Source organism: Panicum virgatum, chromosome 7K, assembly GCF_016808335.1.
Source record: "Panicum virgatum strain AP13 chromosome 7K, P.virgatum_v5, whole genome shotgun sequence".
Classification (NCBI taxonomy): domain Eukaryota; kingdom Viridiplantae; phylum Streptophyta; class Magnoliopsida; order Poales; family Poaceae; genus Panicum; species Panicum virgatum.
In genome coordinates, this window is record NC_053142.1 from 15,045,456 (window position 1) to 15,061,042 (window position 15,587).

The following is a 15,587-nucleotide window of genomic DNA, read 5'->3' on the forward strand; positions in this document are numbered from 1 at the left end:
GGTGCAGGGACACCAAGTGCATGAGCCTCCTTTAACCTTTGAAAATGCTCGATCCAAGAAAGCCTCGGTCTTCTAAATCCATTCCAAGGTCAAGTCCCCCTTGTTTCCAACCAGAGTACATCCACGCACAGTCGTCCATACTCTATCATATCAACGAGTAATATAATATACAAGATAATTTTTGCATCTACACGATGTCCAAACTTTCTACTAGGTTAAGATAGGTCCTAATCCCACCCGAAGATGCGTAGCTTGAGTTGATTTACATGCTCTACTCCGATCTGGGACAGAATTTTGGCAGCATTTCTCCACTGTTCTCCAAATACACGTCCCGGAAAGGAGATTGTGTATCCGGAGAACAACGGGGAAATGATGCCGATACTCTGTCTCGAATGTGAGTAGACCATGGAAACTAACTCCATCTACGCATCCTCAGGCTGTCCAAAAAACGTGGACAATTTGAAATAGATACGGTCGTACATATGCAAAGTTCTGCATATTTCCATCCGTATCTATTTCGAACAGGAGACGCCTAACTAGGTTACGTGATATACAAACATGCGGTACGAAAAGCGGACTACTCTTGTATGCCTCACCTTGCTATACGTCCTGCAAACTGAGGTGGGTGGCACAAGTGGTCCGGTGGTGGAGGCCGGCGACGGGAACTAGGTGGTGGTGCTCGGTCCTGCAAAAAGAAAATAACATGTGTGAAATTATAATCAATGATTTGTTACTATTGGTCATCTCAATAAAAAAGTATTGAACTACTATTGTATACCTCAGATATGTTTCGTTTCATTTGATCTTGAACTTGCAGCATAAGAAATCATCTCAAAAAAAGTTCATGATATACATGGAATCATGTGACACATCCAGCCCAACCATCATATCAACACAAATATCAACACAAACGAGAGTTGCTTTGGGCATGGTTGTGTCACATGGTTTGATGACAATCATGAGAAATATAACCACAAGCACAAGATCATCATATGTTACCCAGACCAAATCTAGGTAAGAATTTATATCATCACGGGCAACGAGGTTATGTAATCTACTATGAACATTAGACGGAGGCAGGGTCTTTTGCACGTGCTCACCTAGGGCTCGATGGCGGGCGAAGCGGTTGGTCGTGAAGTAGTGGACGTCGGCGACGAGCGTGGGCGCGGCGAGCCTGGGCGCGGCGAGCGGCGAGCGTGAGCGCGGCCAACGGCGAGCGTGGGCGTGGCGAGCATGGGCGCGGCCGGCGGAGAGCGTGGGCGCGGCGAGCGGGCCCAAGGCGTCCATGGGCGAGGCCAGAGGCGAGCCTGTGTGGCCACGGCGACCGGCGACCATGGACGCGGCGAGCCTGGCAGTGGGCGCGGCGAGCCAGGCCGCGGCGCGCGTGGGCGCGGCCTGCGTGGGTGCGGCGAGCGGCGTGCGTGGCCGCGGCAACCTCACACCCTGGGCGCGCCCTACGTGGCCACGGCATGGCGAGCGCGGGCGGCGGCGTGGCGAGCTCGCGGCCTATTGGGAGAGCGGCATCGACGTGAAGACCCGGCGGGCGAGGGCGTCGGCGTGCACGGGCGTCGGCGAGGCTGTCCCGCGAGCGCCGGTGTCCCGCGAGCGTCAGCAAGGGAGTCGGCGTCGGTGTCCCACGAGCGCCGGCGATGGTGGGTCGAGTGCGGGCGGCAAGGTGGCGAGCCCGCGTGGCGTCCGTGTCTGGCGTGGGCGCGGGCAACCGTGGGCGCGGCGGCGGGGTGCGGGCAGCGTGTGCGTGTGTGTGGGACCGGCCGGTGGCGTGCGGGCAGCCGCGTGCAGGCGTGCGAGCGTGCGGCCGGCGGCGTGCGGGCGGTGTGTGTGGCATGAGTGTGTGAGCTGAGTGTGTGTGGCGTGTGTGAGCCGCCCGTTACAAAGGCGATAAGGGTGAGGGGCTTTGCCGTGTGCCCGGATCCCGCACACGGCATAGGAGTATCTTTGCCGTGTGCCCCAAGGTTTGGCACACGGCAAACATTTCCCCAGCCAAAACATTATCACATGCAAAAAAAAATTGTTTAACTAGAGTATTAATTAGTGTAGCGAATAAGTAATACTTCAAAAAATGTATCCTTCATTTCATGTAAGAATAATTACTTTCTTGCTTCATAATTGCATGCGGATTTAATGTACTATTCCATGCATGTTCCGATTTATACCAACTAAATCACCATTACATGTGTTCAACTAAATTTTGTTGAATACACTATAAATATCACACAAAATATCACTCAGCCTTCTCTGTTTAATGATTGTACTGAAAAAATCATTATTTCATGATGTTACACCTCCATTTTAATGTATATCACATGTTATTGTCTAGTTGGAAAAAATATAAAAAAACAAATTAATCTGAAAAATTATGAAACTTTGGCATGAAAGATTCTAAGGTGTCTATTGCATGTACAAAATTTTTTGAAATGAACACCCAATTTGACTGTCACTTTTATTAGAAATCTCAACATCTCCTTCTGGACTCTATACATCTTCTTAGAAGATACTTCGGTTCATAAGGAGTATAGGTGCAAACTTGTGCTAAATATTTTCAAATTTTTACCATAGCCTCCACTTATGAAATCATGATAGCATAACAAATATTATATTTTTCAGAGTAAGTTTCCCTTTTATAGAATTTTAAAACGGTTGGGCCACATGGTTCATGGCATGGCTCATGAGCAAATTCTTCAAATTTTGCATCCATTTTTTAGATAAGGGCTCACATGGGACTTCATGATGTTAACATCATTTATTTGCTTCATTATTACTTTATTTAGAATTATTGCGGTTCAAAATTCACTTATTCTCTAATATTCCTTTACATCAAATAAAAATGTTAAATATAGCAAAATGACCGAGAAAATACCAAAACCTAGTATAAAGTCCCACATACAATATAAAGATAAGCAAAAAAGTTACAAATGCAGAATGAATTTTTTTAACAAATTTGCCGTGTGCCAGAAATAAACACACGGCAAAGAGCATATTTTGCCGTGTGTCCTTCGTAGCACACGGCAAAGAAGACATTTTGCCGCGTGTTTTCTTTTGCCGTGTTGTAAATTATGGCACACGGCAAATATCCAGCACTGCCGTGTGTCCACTGCTTTGCCATGTGTTTTCTTCGTGGCACACGGCAAACATGACATTTGCCGTGTGCCATTAAATTTGTCGTGTGTCCCTTTCGTGGCACACGGCAAATATGCTCTTTGCCGTGTGCCCGAGATAGTGCACACGGCAAAGGTTCTGGCACACGGGAACTACGAGTTTCCGGTAGTGAGTCCCCATCCAGACTTTTTAGGAGTAGAGATTAGGACCATGTTCAAAATCAAGCGGCTGTTCATTTGGCACACGGGAACTACGAGTTTCCGGTAGTGAGTCCCCATCCAGACTTTTTAGGAGTAGAGATTAGGACCATGTTCAAAATCAAGCGGCTGTTCATTTCCTCTTGCGCATTGGGAACTGGGATAGACGAACGGAACGGTTCACGCCACCGCGCCTTCTGCTCGTCGGACTTGGCCGGCGAGAGGTACTGCGCAGCCGTCGTCATCGAGCTGTTCAAAATCAAGCCTGCAGGCTGTAGCCATCAACCTGCTCTAGATTTCTCCATCCGTCGATGCCGCGCCGTACCTCCGTAATTTCTTCAACCTAGCTCATCTGAGAGAGCCACCGCGCCGCTGCCCTCAACCACGCCACCGCCGAGGCGCGCTGCAGAGGCTGCGCTCGGCCTCGATGCCCAGGAACGCCCGGATGGCCCAGCAGCAGCTTTGGCGGCGCTCATGTCGCTGCGGCACCTGTCGATGGCGCGTAGCGCGTCCTCGGCCCGCGCTTGGGCTTCCTTGAGCTCGTGGACGGAGCTCGATGGGGCGAGGAAACTACCGGGCGCGATGCCTGTGTCCGAGTAGCAGCTGCAGCGGGAGGCGAGGGCCGCCCGCACGCTCGTCCGGCCTCCACTTCCCCAATCGAGTGCGTGGCCTGCGGATCGCGGGCCGAGGAGTGGGCACCGGGTGAAGACGTGGGAAGTCGTGGAGGAGAGCTGCTCATCGGGGTCGCAAGCCGCGCCGCGCACGCCTCCTGCACGCAGCCTACAAGGCTACAAGCTACAAGCGCGGGGAGACCTCAGGCATGGTGCACGTGCGCCGCGCGACCGCGGGAAACTGGCGGCCGCCGCGTCAAGGATGCAGGCTACTGGAGTCCATCAGTGGCGGCGGGATCGAGCGGCAGTACGTGCTCCGCTCCATCCTATTGCAACCCAGTACCAAGCATGCTTATCCTCTTCTATGTGCAGACCAAACCTATTTAACCATTTAGCAAAGTTGTTCGAATATCATGCCAAGTGTGAAGATAACATTTATCAACAATACTAATTCATTCTTCGTTCTAAGCAAGCCACCACCTGATTGCAACTGAGGTTTGTTCAATCACCCAAATTTTACGTATTCAGTTATTTTTGTTACTCTGTTGATCACAGAATGCATTAAGAAGAACAATGAATTTTTTATTGAAGATTATTCTTCTCAACAGAACTGGAACGATTTGTATGTGTGCTAGGTTAATGCGATTCTTTCTTGATGATTGTTCTAAGGCCAATTTCACGAAGGTTTCATGACATTAAACATCAATTTTGCTGACATGGCAAGCAGAGAGAATGATGAAGTTTCATAGAATGTGATGAGAGTTTCATGGTGATGAAACTTATCTGGCAAAATTATCTAGTTCTCAGTCTAGGTAACTGTGCTCATGAAACTTCTACTGAGACTGGCCTAATAAAGTACATTTGGTTCACATTTTCTAGTACTGGTTTTGCTAGAATTTAGTAAATTGCCTTCCCTTTTCTTAGTTTACTCATATATCTTCCAATAATGAGTTGAATCTAAAGAGATAATGTTTGATATTATGAACATAGCTACGAGATAACAAAAGATTCATTATATAAAGGCATCACCTTGGTCGCAACAGGAGCTTGCGACCAAGGTGATGCCTTTATATAATGATAAACCTCGGTTTAGTTTTGAAGGAATGTAGTTATATTGAATTATTTATCTCATCTCATTGGTTTAGATTGGCAACTTATATATTGTAGACACTCTGCATTATTTCTTTTTTTTTAGGTTGTACAAGTTTTAATTTAATTCAAATTTTTGGCAGATTACAGTCATAAAATAGATGCTCTGCAATTTTAATGTTTGAGTTCCCTGGATTGTTTTATTTGTTTATGAGGGTAAGAATATATAAATCAGTGGTTGACACTACATGTATCAGAACTAATGCACTTGGCCGCTTGCTACAAGAGCAGATCGGGTGCCTCTGGGTATGCTGGGTTCTATACATGTTAACTATAGCGCTTAAGAGTTTTGACTGTGCTAGCATAGAGATGCGCAGGTGTTGGCCAATGTCATGCCTTCATAGCATAGATGTTGCTCATTGAGACACTCAGTGCATGCTCAGGATGATCACAATGCAGCTAGGATGTTCATGCTTAGACTGCAATCTTATTTCTTTTTCACAGTTGGACTAGAATTTGAGGCAACTATTTTTAGGGAATTTTCTATATAAACTAGCAGTGAGTTTGTTTTAGGAACATTGGTGCTTTATTTCCAGTATCCCATTATTGTATTAAAAAGTCAGTGACCAAGAAAAGAGAACAAAACATAAGTTTTGAAGTTTTCAAGAATTTTAGGCTTCAGCTTGATTATCGAAAAAATAATGGAAAATATTATAAATTCATCTTTTAAGTATATTATTTCAATAATTTATTTGGAGGCATATTTGCATAGCACAATTTGAACTTCCTTCACAAGCAAGCACTCAAACATTACGCATGCACATGATGTTCTATTATGCGCTAATGATGCTTATGATGGAATTTCTTAAATGTCAATCATTCTTAAAATTTGGATCCCGACATGACCGGCAGCTCGTTGGCAGAATGACAACCAACCAGCTTTTTTTAGGGGAACCAACCAACCAGCTTACAAGCATGTCTGTCCGTTCCTGGGCTTAAAAAAACAATACTATACATTATCCTGGCCCAGCAACTAGCCGTTCGCGGTGGCTGACTGCCGGTCAACGGGAGGTGGACTCGTTGCCGGCTGATGTCACTTGAGCTTACAGCTTGAAAGCCCATGTCCGCAGTTTCAACGTTGGCCTGATCTAAGCAAGCTGTCTCACGCCAGCCTTACCATGAAAGCATACCATCGAAATCTTGTTGGCTACTCTTGAATGCATGCTATCAAATCCTCATCCAAATTAAGCAGCAAGTTATATCTTCCTTTGCTGCTTAACATCCGGGTACGTTCACAGTTGACCACCAAGAACAGCACAACACTATCACGGTGTATCGGGTTTCTTAAAAGATACTCCCCTTCGGAGCTCTCACCGCAATTCACGCAACGCGTGGCGCCACGCCTCATGCGAGGTCCGCGGCTCCCAGCGCTGCAACTACTACCCAAGACTGAAAGACTGCAGCCAATAAGAATAGCACACTCCCATTAAAAAATACATATTTTATTTATTGCAAGAACCGTAGGAGAGTCCTTGAGACTAGGGTACATGGTGATGTCCTGCTCATAAGCAATGAGACGGTCCGCTGTGTAAAACTGGTGTACATTTTTTCGAAACATAAACGCCAGTAAACGGGCACTATGAGCATGAATATACATTGGCAACCCGACCAAGCATATCCGAAAGACTGAGTCGGCAGATTTTGAGATTAATAAAGTCACCACAGATGCCTTGCTAGCACGTCGCCTACCACTGAAAGAATAGCGCCGGCTAATATAGGAATAACTTTTAAAAATGTGAGCATCCGTGTCAAGTCTACGACATGAGCCCGGATCAGCAAGTTGCACCACAAGCTACGCTCAGTTGGCGGAACTGGTGTGTTGCGCTTCACGGGACTCGTGATCCGGCGGCTAGGCCCCTCGCTTAGCCCTGTAGCTGCTCACCACAGATGACATGCGCACGTTGTCATATGTATCTGGTTCAAGTTAGATACTACACATGTCTACTAACTTTTTTTAGGTTACATAGAACAACACTTCTTATTTTTTTAAGTACCAAGGAGCATTGGGGAGTCATGTAAGATTTTTTGGCGCCCACGCTCGGACTCAGTACAGACGAGAATGCCTCAGGACGCGTCGTACCGAGGCTTACGCACACCGCCACACACATGCATGCACACCAGCACACACACGCACACCTCAGTACCCAGGTGCAATACAGGGGCTCGAACCCCCCCGCTGGCGAGCTCCCATCCTCGGGAGTTACCACTGGGCTAGAGGCCCATCCGCACAACTCATACACTCACAACGCACGCGTACACTCACCTCTATGAACACACGTACGCAAATCCCATCCCTATGAGCATCTTCAAAGATTAAGACGGCAAATCCTCAAAATTGGCGAAGCCACTACAGATGCTTTACTGTAGACGGGAACATCGCCTACCACTGAAAGTATAATGCCATTAAATTAAAGAATATTCGCTTCCACGGAGAGTATAATGTACATTCCTAATTAACTTGATATTTATAATGCATTTGTTATTCTTAAAAACAAATTGCACATACTTATTCCCCTGACCAGCAAGTTAGATTGTGTAATAGAAATAGAACTTAAACTTATATATGTACTTCTAGGTCTTGTCCATCCCACCGTCAGGATCTTCTCCAGCTTCTAGAAAAAAAACCATCAGGAAGCTATTAACTGATCAAGATGGTGGCGGAGCTGATGATAGTGATAACAAAACTAGGTATTTCTTGCATCGTCTTTATTAATTGGTTTGTACACATATTCATATAGTTTCTTTTTTCTTTAAGCACAAGCAGGGATGCGTAGCTAGAGGGGGAGGTGTCTTATCCAATTTGCCCATAGAATTTGTGGCTAGCCTTTTTGTGGATTTGATCATCTGCTGAAGGTCACATTTATTTTCTCTGCACCAGTTGCAACCAACCTTTTATGTGTCTGGTTATCTGCTGGTTGAAGTCCGATGATCTTAAAAAACTAGAGTGATACATGCTTTTGTTAAGCTCATGGCTATAAAACAATTTGATTCACTATTCTTCTTATTTGGATCAGTATAGCTAAATTGTTTGATTGCTACGAATTGGTTATAAGATATAGATATGTAACATATGGCTATAGAACTTTGGAGGCTGTATTGCCATAGTTTTAGGATATGATATTATTTCGTTATAGATACTTTATATCTAACATTAGGATCATGATAGGGCGTGCAAAGCGCACCAAACGTTCTAGTGAACATAAAAAGCACCTACCTCTGTCTCCTTGTAGCTACAAACATCACACAAACCCAATGGCATCCTTTGCGCATGCCTTGCTGACATTGCTCGCCGCCGCCGCCCTCTCCCCTGCGCCTGCGATGTGCTATGTCAAACCGGGGGGAACCCCCACCTGCTGCAGGATAATACTTCGGCCTATCCTACGCGCATTGTGCTCGTCCGGCCACCGCCGGAGGCCGGAGCAGCTGCTGACGAATTCACCCACCGGCTGTGGCACGAGTCCTTCCTGCCCACCTCCCTCACCGACTCCGGCAAGCCGCGCCTCGTGCATTCCTACACCGAGGCGTTCAGCGGTTTCGCGGCAAGGCTCACCGATGCCGAGCTCGACGCGGTGGCCAAGAAGCCGGGGTTCGTGCGCTCGTTCCCTGACCGCACGCTCCAGCTCATGACCACGCACACGCCGGAGTTTCTCGGGCTCAGGCAGGGCCCCGGGTTCTGGAGGGACGGCGCCGGGTACGGGAAGGGCGCCATTGTCGGCCTCCTCGACGCCGGCATCTACGGGGCGCACCCTTCCTTCGCCGACCACGGCGTCGCGCCGCCGCCGGCCAAGTGGAAGGGCACCCTGCGCCGGCTCCACGTCCCAATGCAACAGCAAGCTCATCGGCGTCAGGTCCCTTGTCGGGGACGACGCCAGGGACGACTTCGGGCACGGGACGCACACCTCGTCCACGGCCGCGGGGAACTTCGCCGGCGCCTCGAGAGACGGCATGGCCGCCGGCACCGCGGCCGGGGTCGCCCCCGGCGCGCACCTCGCCATGTACAAGGTGTGCACCGGCAAGGGTTGCTCCGACTCGACCGTGCTGGCCGGGTTGGACGCGGCGATCAAGGACGGGGTGGACGTGATCTCCCTGTCCCTTGGTGGCAACGCCACGTTCCGATACGATCACGACCCCATCGCCATCGGCGCCTTCAGCGCGGTGGCCAAGGGCATCACCGTGGTGTGCGCGGCCGGCAATAACGGCCCCAGGCCGGCGTCCGTCGTCAACGACGCTCCGTGGCTGATCACCGTCGCTGCAAGCTCGGTGGACCGGAGCCTCCTCGCGGAGGTTCAGCTCGACGACAAGGGCGTCAGCGTCGCCGTCGCCGGCGAGGCGATTAACAAGCAGGTGACCAACTCAAGCACGTTATTTCCCGTCCTCTACTCCGACGAGCGGCGCAACTGCATCTACCGTGGCGAGGAACGCAACGCCGTCGCCGGCAAGATCGTGATCTGCGAGGCCGTCGACAACCTTCTACCCTACAACACGTCGGAGAAGTCCATCCTCCGTGACATCAAGGGCGCCGGCGCCGCCGGCGTCTTGCTGATCAACACCAAGGCTGACGGGTACACCACCGTGCTCTACGACTACGGCTCCGACGTGGTCCAGCTGACCGCAGCCGACGGAGCCAGAGTCACCAAGTACGCGTCGTCGAGCTCCGCGACCGCGGTCGGCAGGTTCATCGGCCACAGGACGACGGTGCTCGGCGTCCGCCCATCTCCAACTGTGGCCTCGTTCTCGTCGCGCGGTCCAAACACCATCACCCCGGGCGTGTTCAAGCCGGACGTCCTGGCTCCGGGGCTCAACATCCTCGCCGCCTACCCGCCCAAGACCCTTTTCGGAGCCGGGCCTTTCGACGTCCTGTCCGGCACGTCCATGTCCGCGCCGCACATCAGCGGCGTCGTCGCGCTCGTCAAGAGCGCGCACCCCGGCTGGTCGCCGGCGGCCATCAAGTCGGCCATCATGACGACCTCCGACGCCGTCGACAGGAGCGGCGGCCCGATCCTGGACGAGCAGCGCAGGAACGCCGACGCGAACGCGACCGGCGCCGGCCATGTCAACCCCGCCAGGGCCGCCGACCCCGGCCTGGTGTACGACCTCGGCGCCGCCGACTACGCCGGCTACATCTGCGCGCTCCTGGGCGAGGCCGCGCTGGCGGTGATCGCGCGCGACTCCAGCCTGAGCTGCGCGAAGCTGCCCAAGACGCCGGAGGCGGAGCTCAACTACCCGGCGATCACGGTGCCGCTGCAGCCGGCGCCGTTCACGGTGAGGCGGACGGTGACGAACGTGGGGCCGGCGGCGGTGACGTACACGGCGGAGGTGCTGGCGCCCAAATCCCTGACGGTGCGCGTATCGCCCGGGACGCTGGTGTTCACCAAGGCCGGCGAGAAGAAGACGTTCAGCGTGACGGTGAGCAGCCAAGGCGGCGACGTCTTAGCTAGAAGGCAGCTTGAGCTGGGTGTCAGGGAAGCATGTCGTCATAAGCCCGATCATTGCCGCCGCCGGGCGTCGTCTGCTGGAACGGTGATCGACGCGTAAGTTTTGTACCTAGCAGTCTGGTTCAGCTTAAGAAAAGATTGCACAATAAATGAATCCCATCACAAACTAGTATTTGATACTAGCAGTGATACTGTCATTAAACTACCATCATGTAGTACAGAACAAGAAGTGTATGCTAGTTTACATGACAGGAAATCCAGCTAAGCGCACATTTACTGCCGTAGATCCCAACTCTAGGCAACAAGACAATCAAGCAAGTTACAGTTACAAACGGATGCACAAAGTCAAAGGTCAAGGCAGTGGCGGAGCTCGCCATGAAATTTAGGTGGGGCACAATATTAACAATATTTAGTTACCATAAACATTTGCATCAAATTAACTAAATAGATTATTGTATATGACAATATAACATGAAAAGATTAGAATGTACCTCGCCCACGTCCATGCCTGCGGCGGATGTTAGCATCGCTCGTCTGCTCATTCACCCCACCATCCCCCTACCCCGACGTTGGACCCCGTCCTCCTCCATGCACTCATCTACATCTACAGACTAGCACAGCAGCACAGCCACAGCGGGCTGGCAGTGGCAGGCGGCAGCTGCAGGGGCGCGGGCGCCCTTTGGTCTGCAGCTGGGGCCAGTGGCGCCCTGCTATGGCCAGCAGCAGCGACGCATGGCAGAAAACGGTGGTTCCCCTCCCAGAGAACAAATTTCTGCCATGCAGGAGAAGAGGAAGAGCAGAGGAATTGGGGCTCTCCGTCGGCGGTAGGTGGGGCAGCTGCCCTACCCTGCCGTATGGGGAGCTCCGCCTCTAGGTCAAGGTTCATTCTGCTCACAGCTAACAACAGTAAAATTTCTTACATCCACGGAGTCAAGAGAACCAGTTATATACACTTTTGGCCATTATAAAATTTGAATGAATCAGGGCCCAGCAGCAGTTACGATTTAAGAACACAGAAGAACGAATTTTACACTTTTGGCGACGCGCACAACAAACCTATGTTTTTATATACATGCCGCTAATACTATCTACTCTTTGTTCTTCTACTGGTCAGCGGTTCCGATTTTCATGAGCACACAAGCACTCATGCAACGCTCAGTCAAAAGAATACCCAGCCCAGGATCCTGAATCTCTGTGCTAGGCGCAGAAAACACTTCACCGATTCTGTACATAGTTGCCGCGAAAGACAGTAACATGCCCCACCCGGATGAGATGACCTATAACCAATGCACGTCCTAGCCAACCTGCAATCTGGTCCTCACTCGTGGCCTGGTAGCCCAGCATGCAATGCTTTGCAAGTATTGCCAGTGAGTGGTGAATTCAGGTTGGGCTTGCGGGGAAGAAACTAAAGGCCCTTTAACTTTTTTTAAAAAAAAAAGCAACTAGTATATAAGAAGCTTGTAGGCTTTCCAATTAAATCGTACCGTGGCATTTTGGGCGAAACCAATTTAAATGGGGTGCAGAGTGATTGTGTGAAGCTATCTTCGCCTGCTGTAACAATTATTATAAAACTCAATTTGGTTAATTTCGCCTAGGATTGTGTTTAGAATAAAGCATGTTAGAAAATTGTATTTCGGCTAAGCCCTTGGGCCTCTTGGCTGCAGCGGCACAGACCCATTGCCCTTGTGCTTTAGCTAGGGTTTTGTAGACGATGATTGATTAGGCAAATATTCCTATTTTAGTGCCTTCTATAAAACCAATTTCAGGATCTCCTCATAATCAATCTACTATTTCCCTGAACCATATTCTCTATTTCAAAGTGATTGCTCGTTTCCTTTAGCAAAAATTGGGATAATCAAGAAAACTGCAGCCTACTTGTATTAGTAGGCAGGGGCGGCACCACAAGATCAACCTGCTCTCTGGTTCTCTGCCCTTTCTGCCTCCTCGCTGGCCGGCACGGCTATACGCGCAGCAACGCGTCCGTCCAAACAAGTTCCTCTCCATCCCATCTGCTAGTACGCCCGCCTTGCTTCCCCAATCCGGCAATCCCCACCCTACAAGGGAGACGGCGCTGGTCGGGCCGGGGTCCGTGGCCGGCAGCGCCGGCACCCTCTACGCCAGCGTCGAGAGACTCGACGACTCCTACATCCTGCCCGGCGCCGACAAGAGCTACCTCCTCCGCCCCACGATCGTGGCCTCGCCCGCCATGACCGTCACCAGCTCCCTCCTCTTGCCGCCGCCGCTGCCATCGTCGTACGGTGGGTGGGTGAAGTCCTTCAAGTGCGAGAACAGCGGCAGGTACGGATACGGATACAGCGGCGACTGCTGCTCCAGGTACGTGACCGACGCTGGCGGCGCCGACTGCCCCAATTGGCAATTGCCACCGCCAGATGACGGCGCCGCTCGAGTACGTCTCGCCGTCGGCAGCCGGATCGGGCGGCTTCGGCCAGTGGGTGCCGCCGAACACCTCCGCCGGTGGAGCGGTGAGAGGGTTCGTGCAGGGGGTGGTGACGTACACGGTGCTGGACGACCTCACCATCACGCCCATGTCCGCCATCTCCAGCATCACGCTGCTCAACGCCTTCGCGGTCACCGACCTCGCCGCGCTCCAGGAGAAGACCGTGCGGCTCGGCTACCGCGAGGTGGATACATCGATCGATGGACCTCGCGTCACATCGCCTTCAATTTGCTCAATCGCTCTTCCGGTTTCCTGTGTTTCTAGTTCTACTCTCCGATTTGTGGTGAATTGTGAAACACTGTTGCTGGCAGGGCCTGGCGATCCTCAAGGCGTCGCTGCAGTCCAATACCGTCCTCACCGATGTTTTCCTCGCCTCCGGCCGTGCATGAAGCTCCGTGGTCTGTACCTGGACGTGCGTGGTCACAAAGTTGCTGAGCAGCACTCGGCAAAAAAAAAAGTGACGGCGAATCCATCTTTGCCGAGTGCCTTTTCTCGTGCACTCGGCAAAAAATGTTTGCCGTGTGTTATTTAGCATTTGGCAAACAAAATCGGAAAAAATAAAAAAAACAAAAGCACTCATCGCCGCCGCCACTGTTCCTCGCGCCGCCGGCCGCCGGCGCCGCTCCTCGCGTTGGATGCGGCTGCCACCACCGCCGCCGCTGCTCCTCGCGCCGAACACCACCGCCGCTGCTGCTCCTCGTGCCGAACGCCACCGCCGCTGCTCGTGCTGGACGCCGTCCCCGCCGGACGCCGACGCCGCCCCCGCTCCTGCTCGTGCCGGACGCCGACGCCACCACCGCTCCTGCTCGCGCCGCGCGCCGGCCGCCGCCCCCGCTCCTGCTCGCGCCGGGCGCTGGGTGCCGCCGCCCCCGCTCATGCTCCTGCCGGCCACCCCCGCCCCCGCTGCTGCTCGCGCCGGCCGCCACCTTCGCTCCTCGCGCCAGCAGGCTGCGCCGCCGTCTGCTGCCGCCACCCCTCGCCCCGCCGCCGCTCCCTACTACAGCAAGTGAGGGGCGAGCGAAGAGGGGAGGAGAGGGGCAGCCATGCGCAGCGCCAATGGGGAGAGGGACTCAGGGAGAGCAGATGCGGCATGCGCCGATGGGGAGAGGAGCGCTGGTGGAGATGGAGAGGAGCGCCGGTGGAGAGGATAAGGGTGGGAGGATTTTGAAATAAAGGGAGGAGAGAGAGGCGCGGGCGCCCGCCTGAGAAGGGGAAAATTTTGTTTGCTGAGTGTTGAATCTAAGCACTCGGCAAACAAGCTATTTGCCGAGTGCCAAACAAGTAGCACTCGGCAAACAAACAAGTTTGCCGAGTGTATTTATTTTGCCGAGTGTCTTTTGTGAAGCACTCGGCAAACAAGCTTTTTGCCGAGTGTCCGAAAAAATGCACTCGGCAAACTACTTAGCACTCGGCGAAGAGCCGGTTTCCGGTAGTGATTAGGCTGATATTTTGCGATGCTTTGATTAGCCTGCTGTGATAGATGATCCGTTCACCTATGGGTACTTTACTTTGTCGGTAATGTTTTGCCCAAAAATTGCGCTCCGTATGACTTTGTTTCTTCTGCTAGTTTGTGGTTTCGCGCTTGTCGTCGGCTCGTGGCCTGATAATATGATGAGAGTGCTTTTGATAAGCTATCGCTTCTCCAATGTCGCTCGGATGCTCAAACATACGCCTTGTGAAGTTTTCCGTCAAAAACTTTACAAATCAATCACACCAATGTTTGGACACAGGCATGTCGTATTAAATATAGATGGAAAAAATTGATTTTTACGGATTGGCTGTAAATTGCGAGACGAATCTTCTAAATCTAATTAGTTGTGATTGGACAATAAATTGCTACAGTAAATATGTGCTAATGGTGAATTAATTAGTCTTAATAAATTGGTCTCGCAGTTTACAAATGAGTTTTGTAATTAATTTTGTGATTGGTCTATATTTAATACTTCAAATGTGAAAAAATTTATTTCGAAAATTTTACACAAGCTAACTAAACAAGTCCATAGAGAGAATTCTTATGTTTTTGACTGGATATCGTCGTATGTATGTTCTGTGGTCGGCTAGCGTCATGTCCAATGCAAAAGTACTATTCCCTCCGACGAACAATGCAGAGGCGTAGTATAGTTGTCTTTAAAGTTGATTGCTGTTTTTTTTTTCCAGTATCAGAAATTCAGAAGGACCCAAGGGGCGTCGATCACTGTATCTTTCATATGTTCTGAACTTCTGATGCACGGATGCTTGCTGCTCTGCGTGCCGCAATCCTGGGGGCGTGTGCTTTTGGTGCAGAGATGATCCCGCCATCAGCGCCATGGCTTGTTTTCGATCGAAGAATCTGCGGGAAATGCGGCATCAGCGCCATCAGCGTTTGGTTTAGGGTGAAAAAAATTTCGCGAAAAGAGAATTTTACATGTATGGAGTATTAAATGAAGTCTATTTGCAAAACTTTTTCACAAATAGGTGCAAATTTGCGAGCCGAATCTAATGAGCCTAATTAATCCATGATTAGAAATAGTAATGCTACAGTAACCATGCTCTAATCATCCTCCAATCATGAGATCAAAAGCTTCATTAAATATAGTACCATGGTTGTGGAGGTGCTTTTGTAATTAGACTTCATTTAATA

General features: G+C 50.8%; 1 protein-coding gene and 1 pseudogene across 1 annotated transcript; both read left to right on the top strand.

The window, feature by feature from the left end:
* Positions 1-1,333: 1,333 nt before the first annotated feature.
* LOC120639946 lies at positions 1,334-10,598 on the top strand (annotated as a pseudogene).
* Positions 10,599-12,483: 1,885 nt separating this feature from the next.
* LOC120642907 lies at positions 12,484-13,707 on the top strand. The gene is made up of 2 exons (XM_039919489.1): positions 12,484-13,151; positions 13,279-13,707. The coding sequence occupies exons 1-2, from the start codon at positions 12,900-12,902 to the stop codon at positions 13,354-13,356; spliced, it is 330 nt and encodes a 109-aa protein (XP_039775423.1). The 5' UTR covers positions 12,484-12,899; the 3' UTR covers positions 13,357-13,707.
* The last annotated feature ends 1,880 nt before the right edge of the window (positions 13,708-15,587 follow it).

Coding starts and splice junctions, on each gene's coding strand:
- LOC120642907 (XM_039919489.1), top strand. CDS start 12,900: ATGACGGCGCCGCTCGAGTACGTCTCGCCGTCGGCAGCCGGATCGGGC. Junction 13,152..13,278: donor TGCGGCTCGGCTACCGCGAG/GTGGATACATCG, acceptor TGTTGCTGGCAG/GGCCTGGCGATCCTCAAGGC.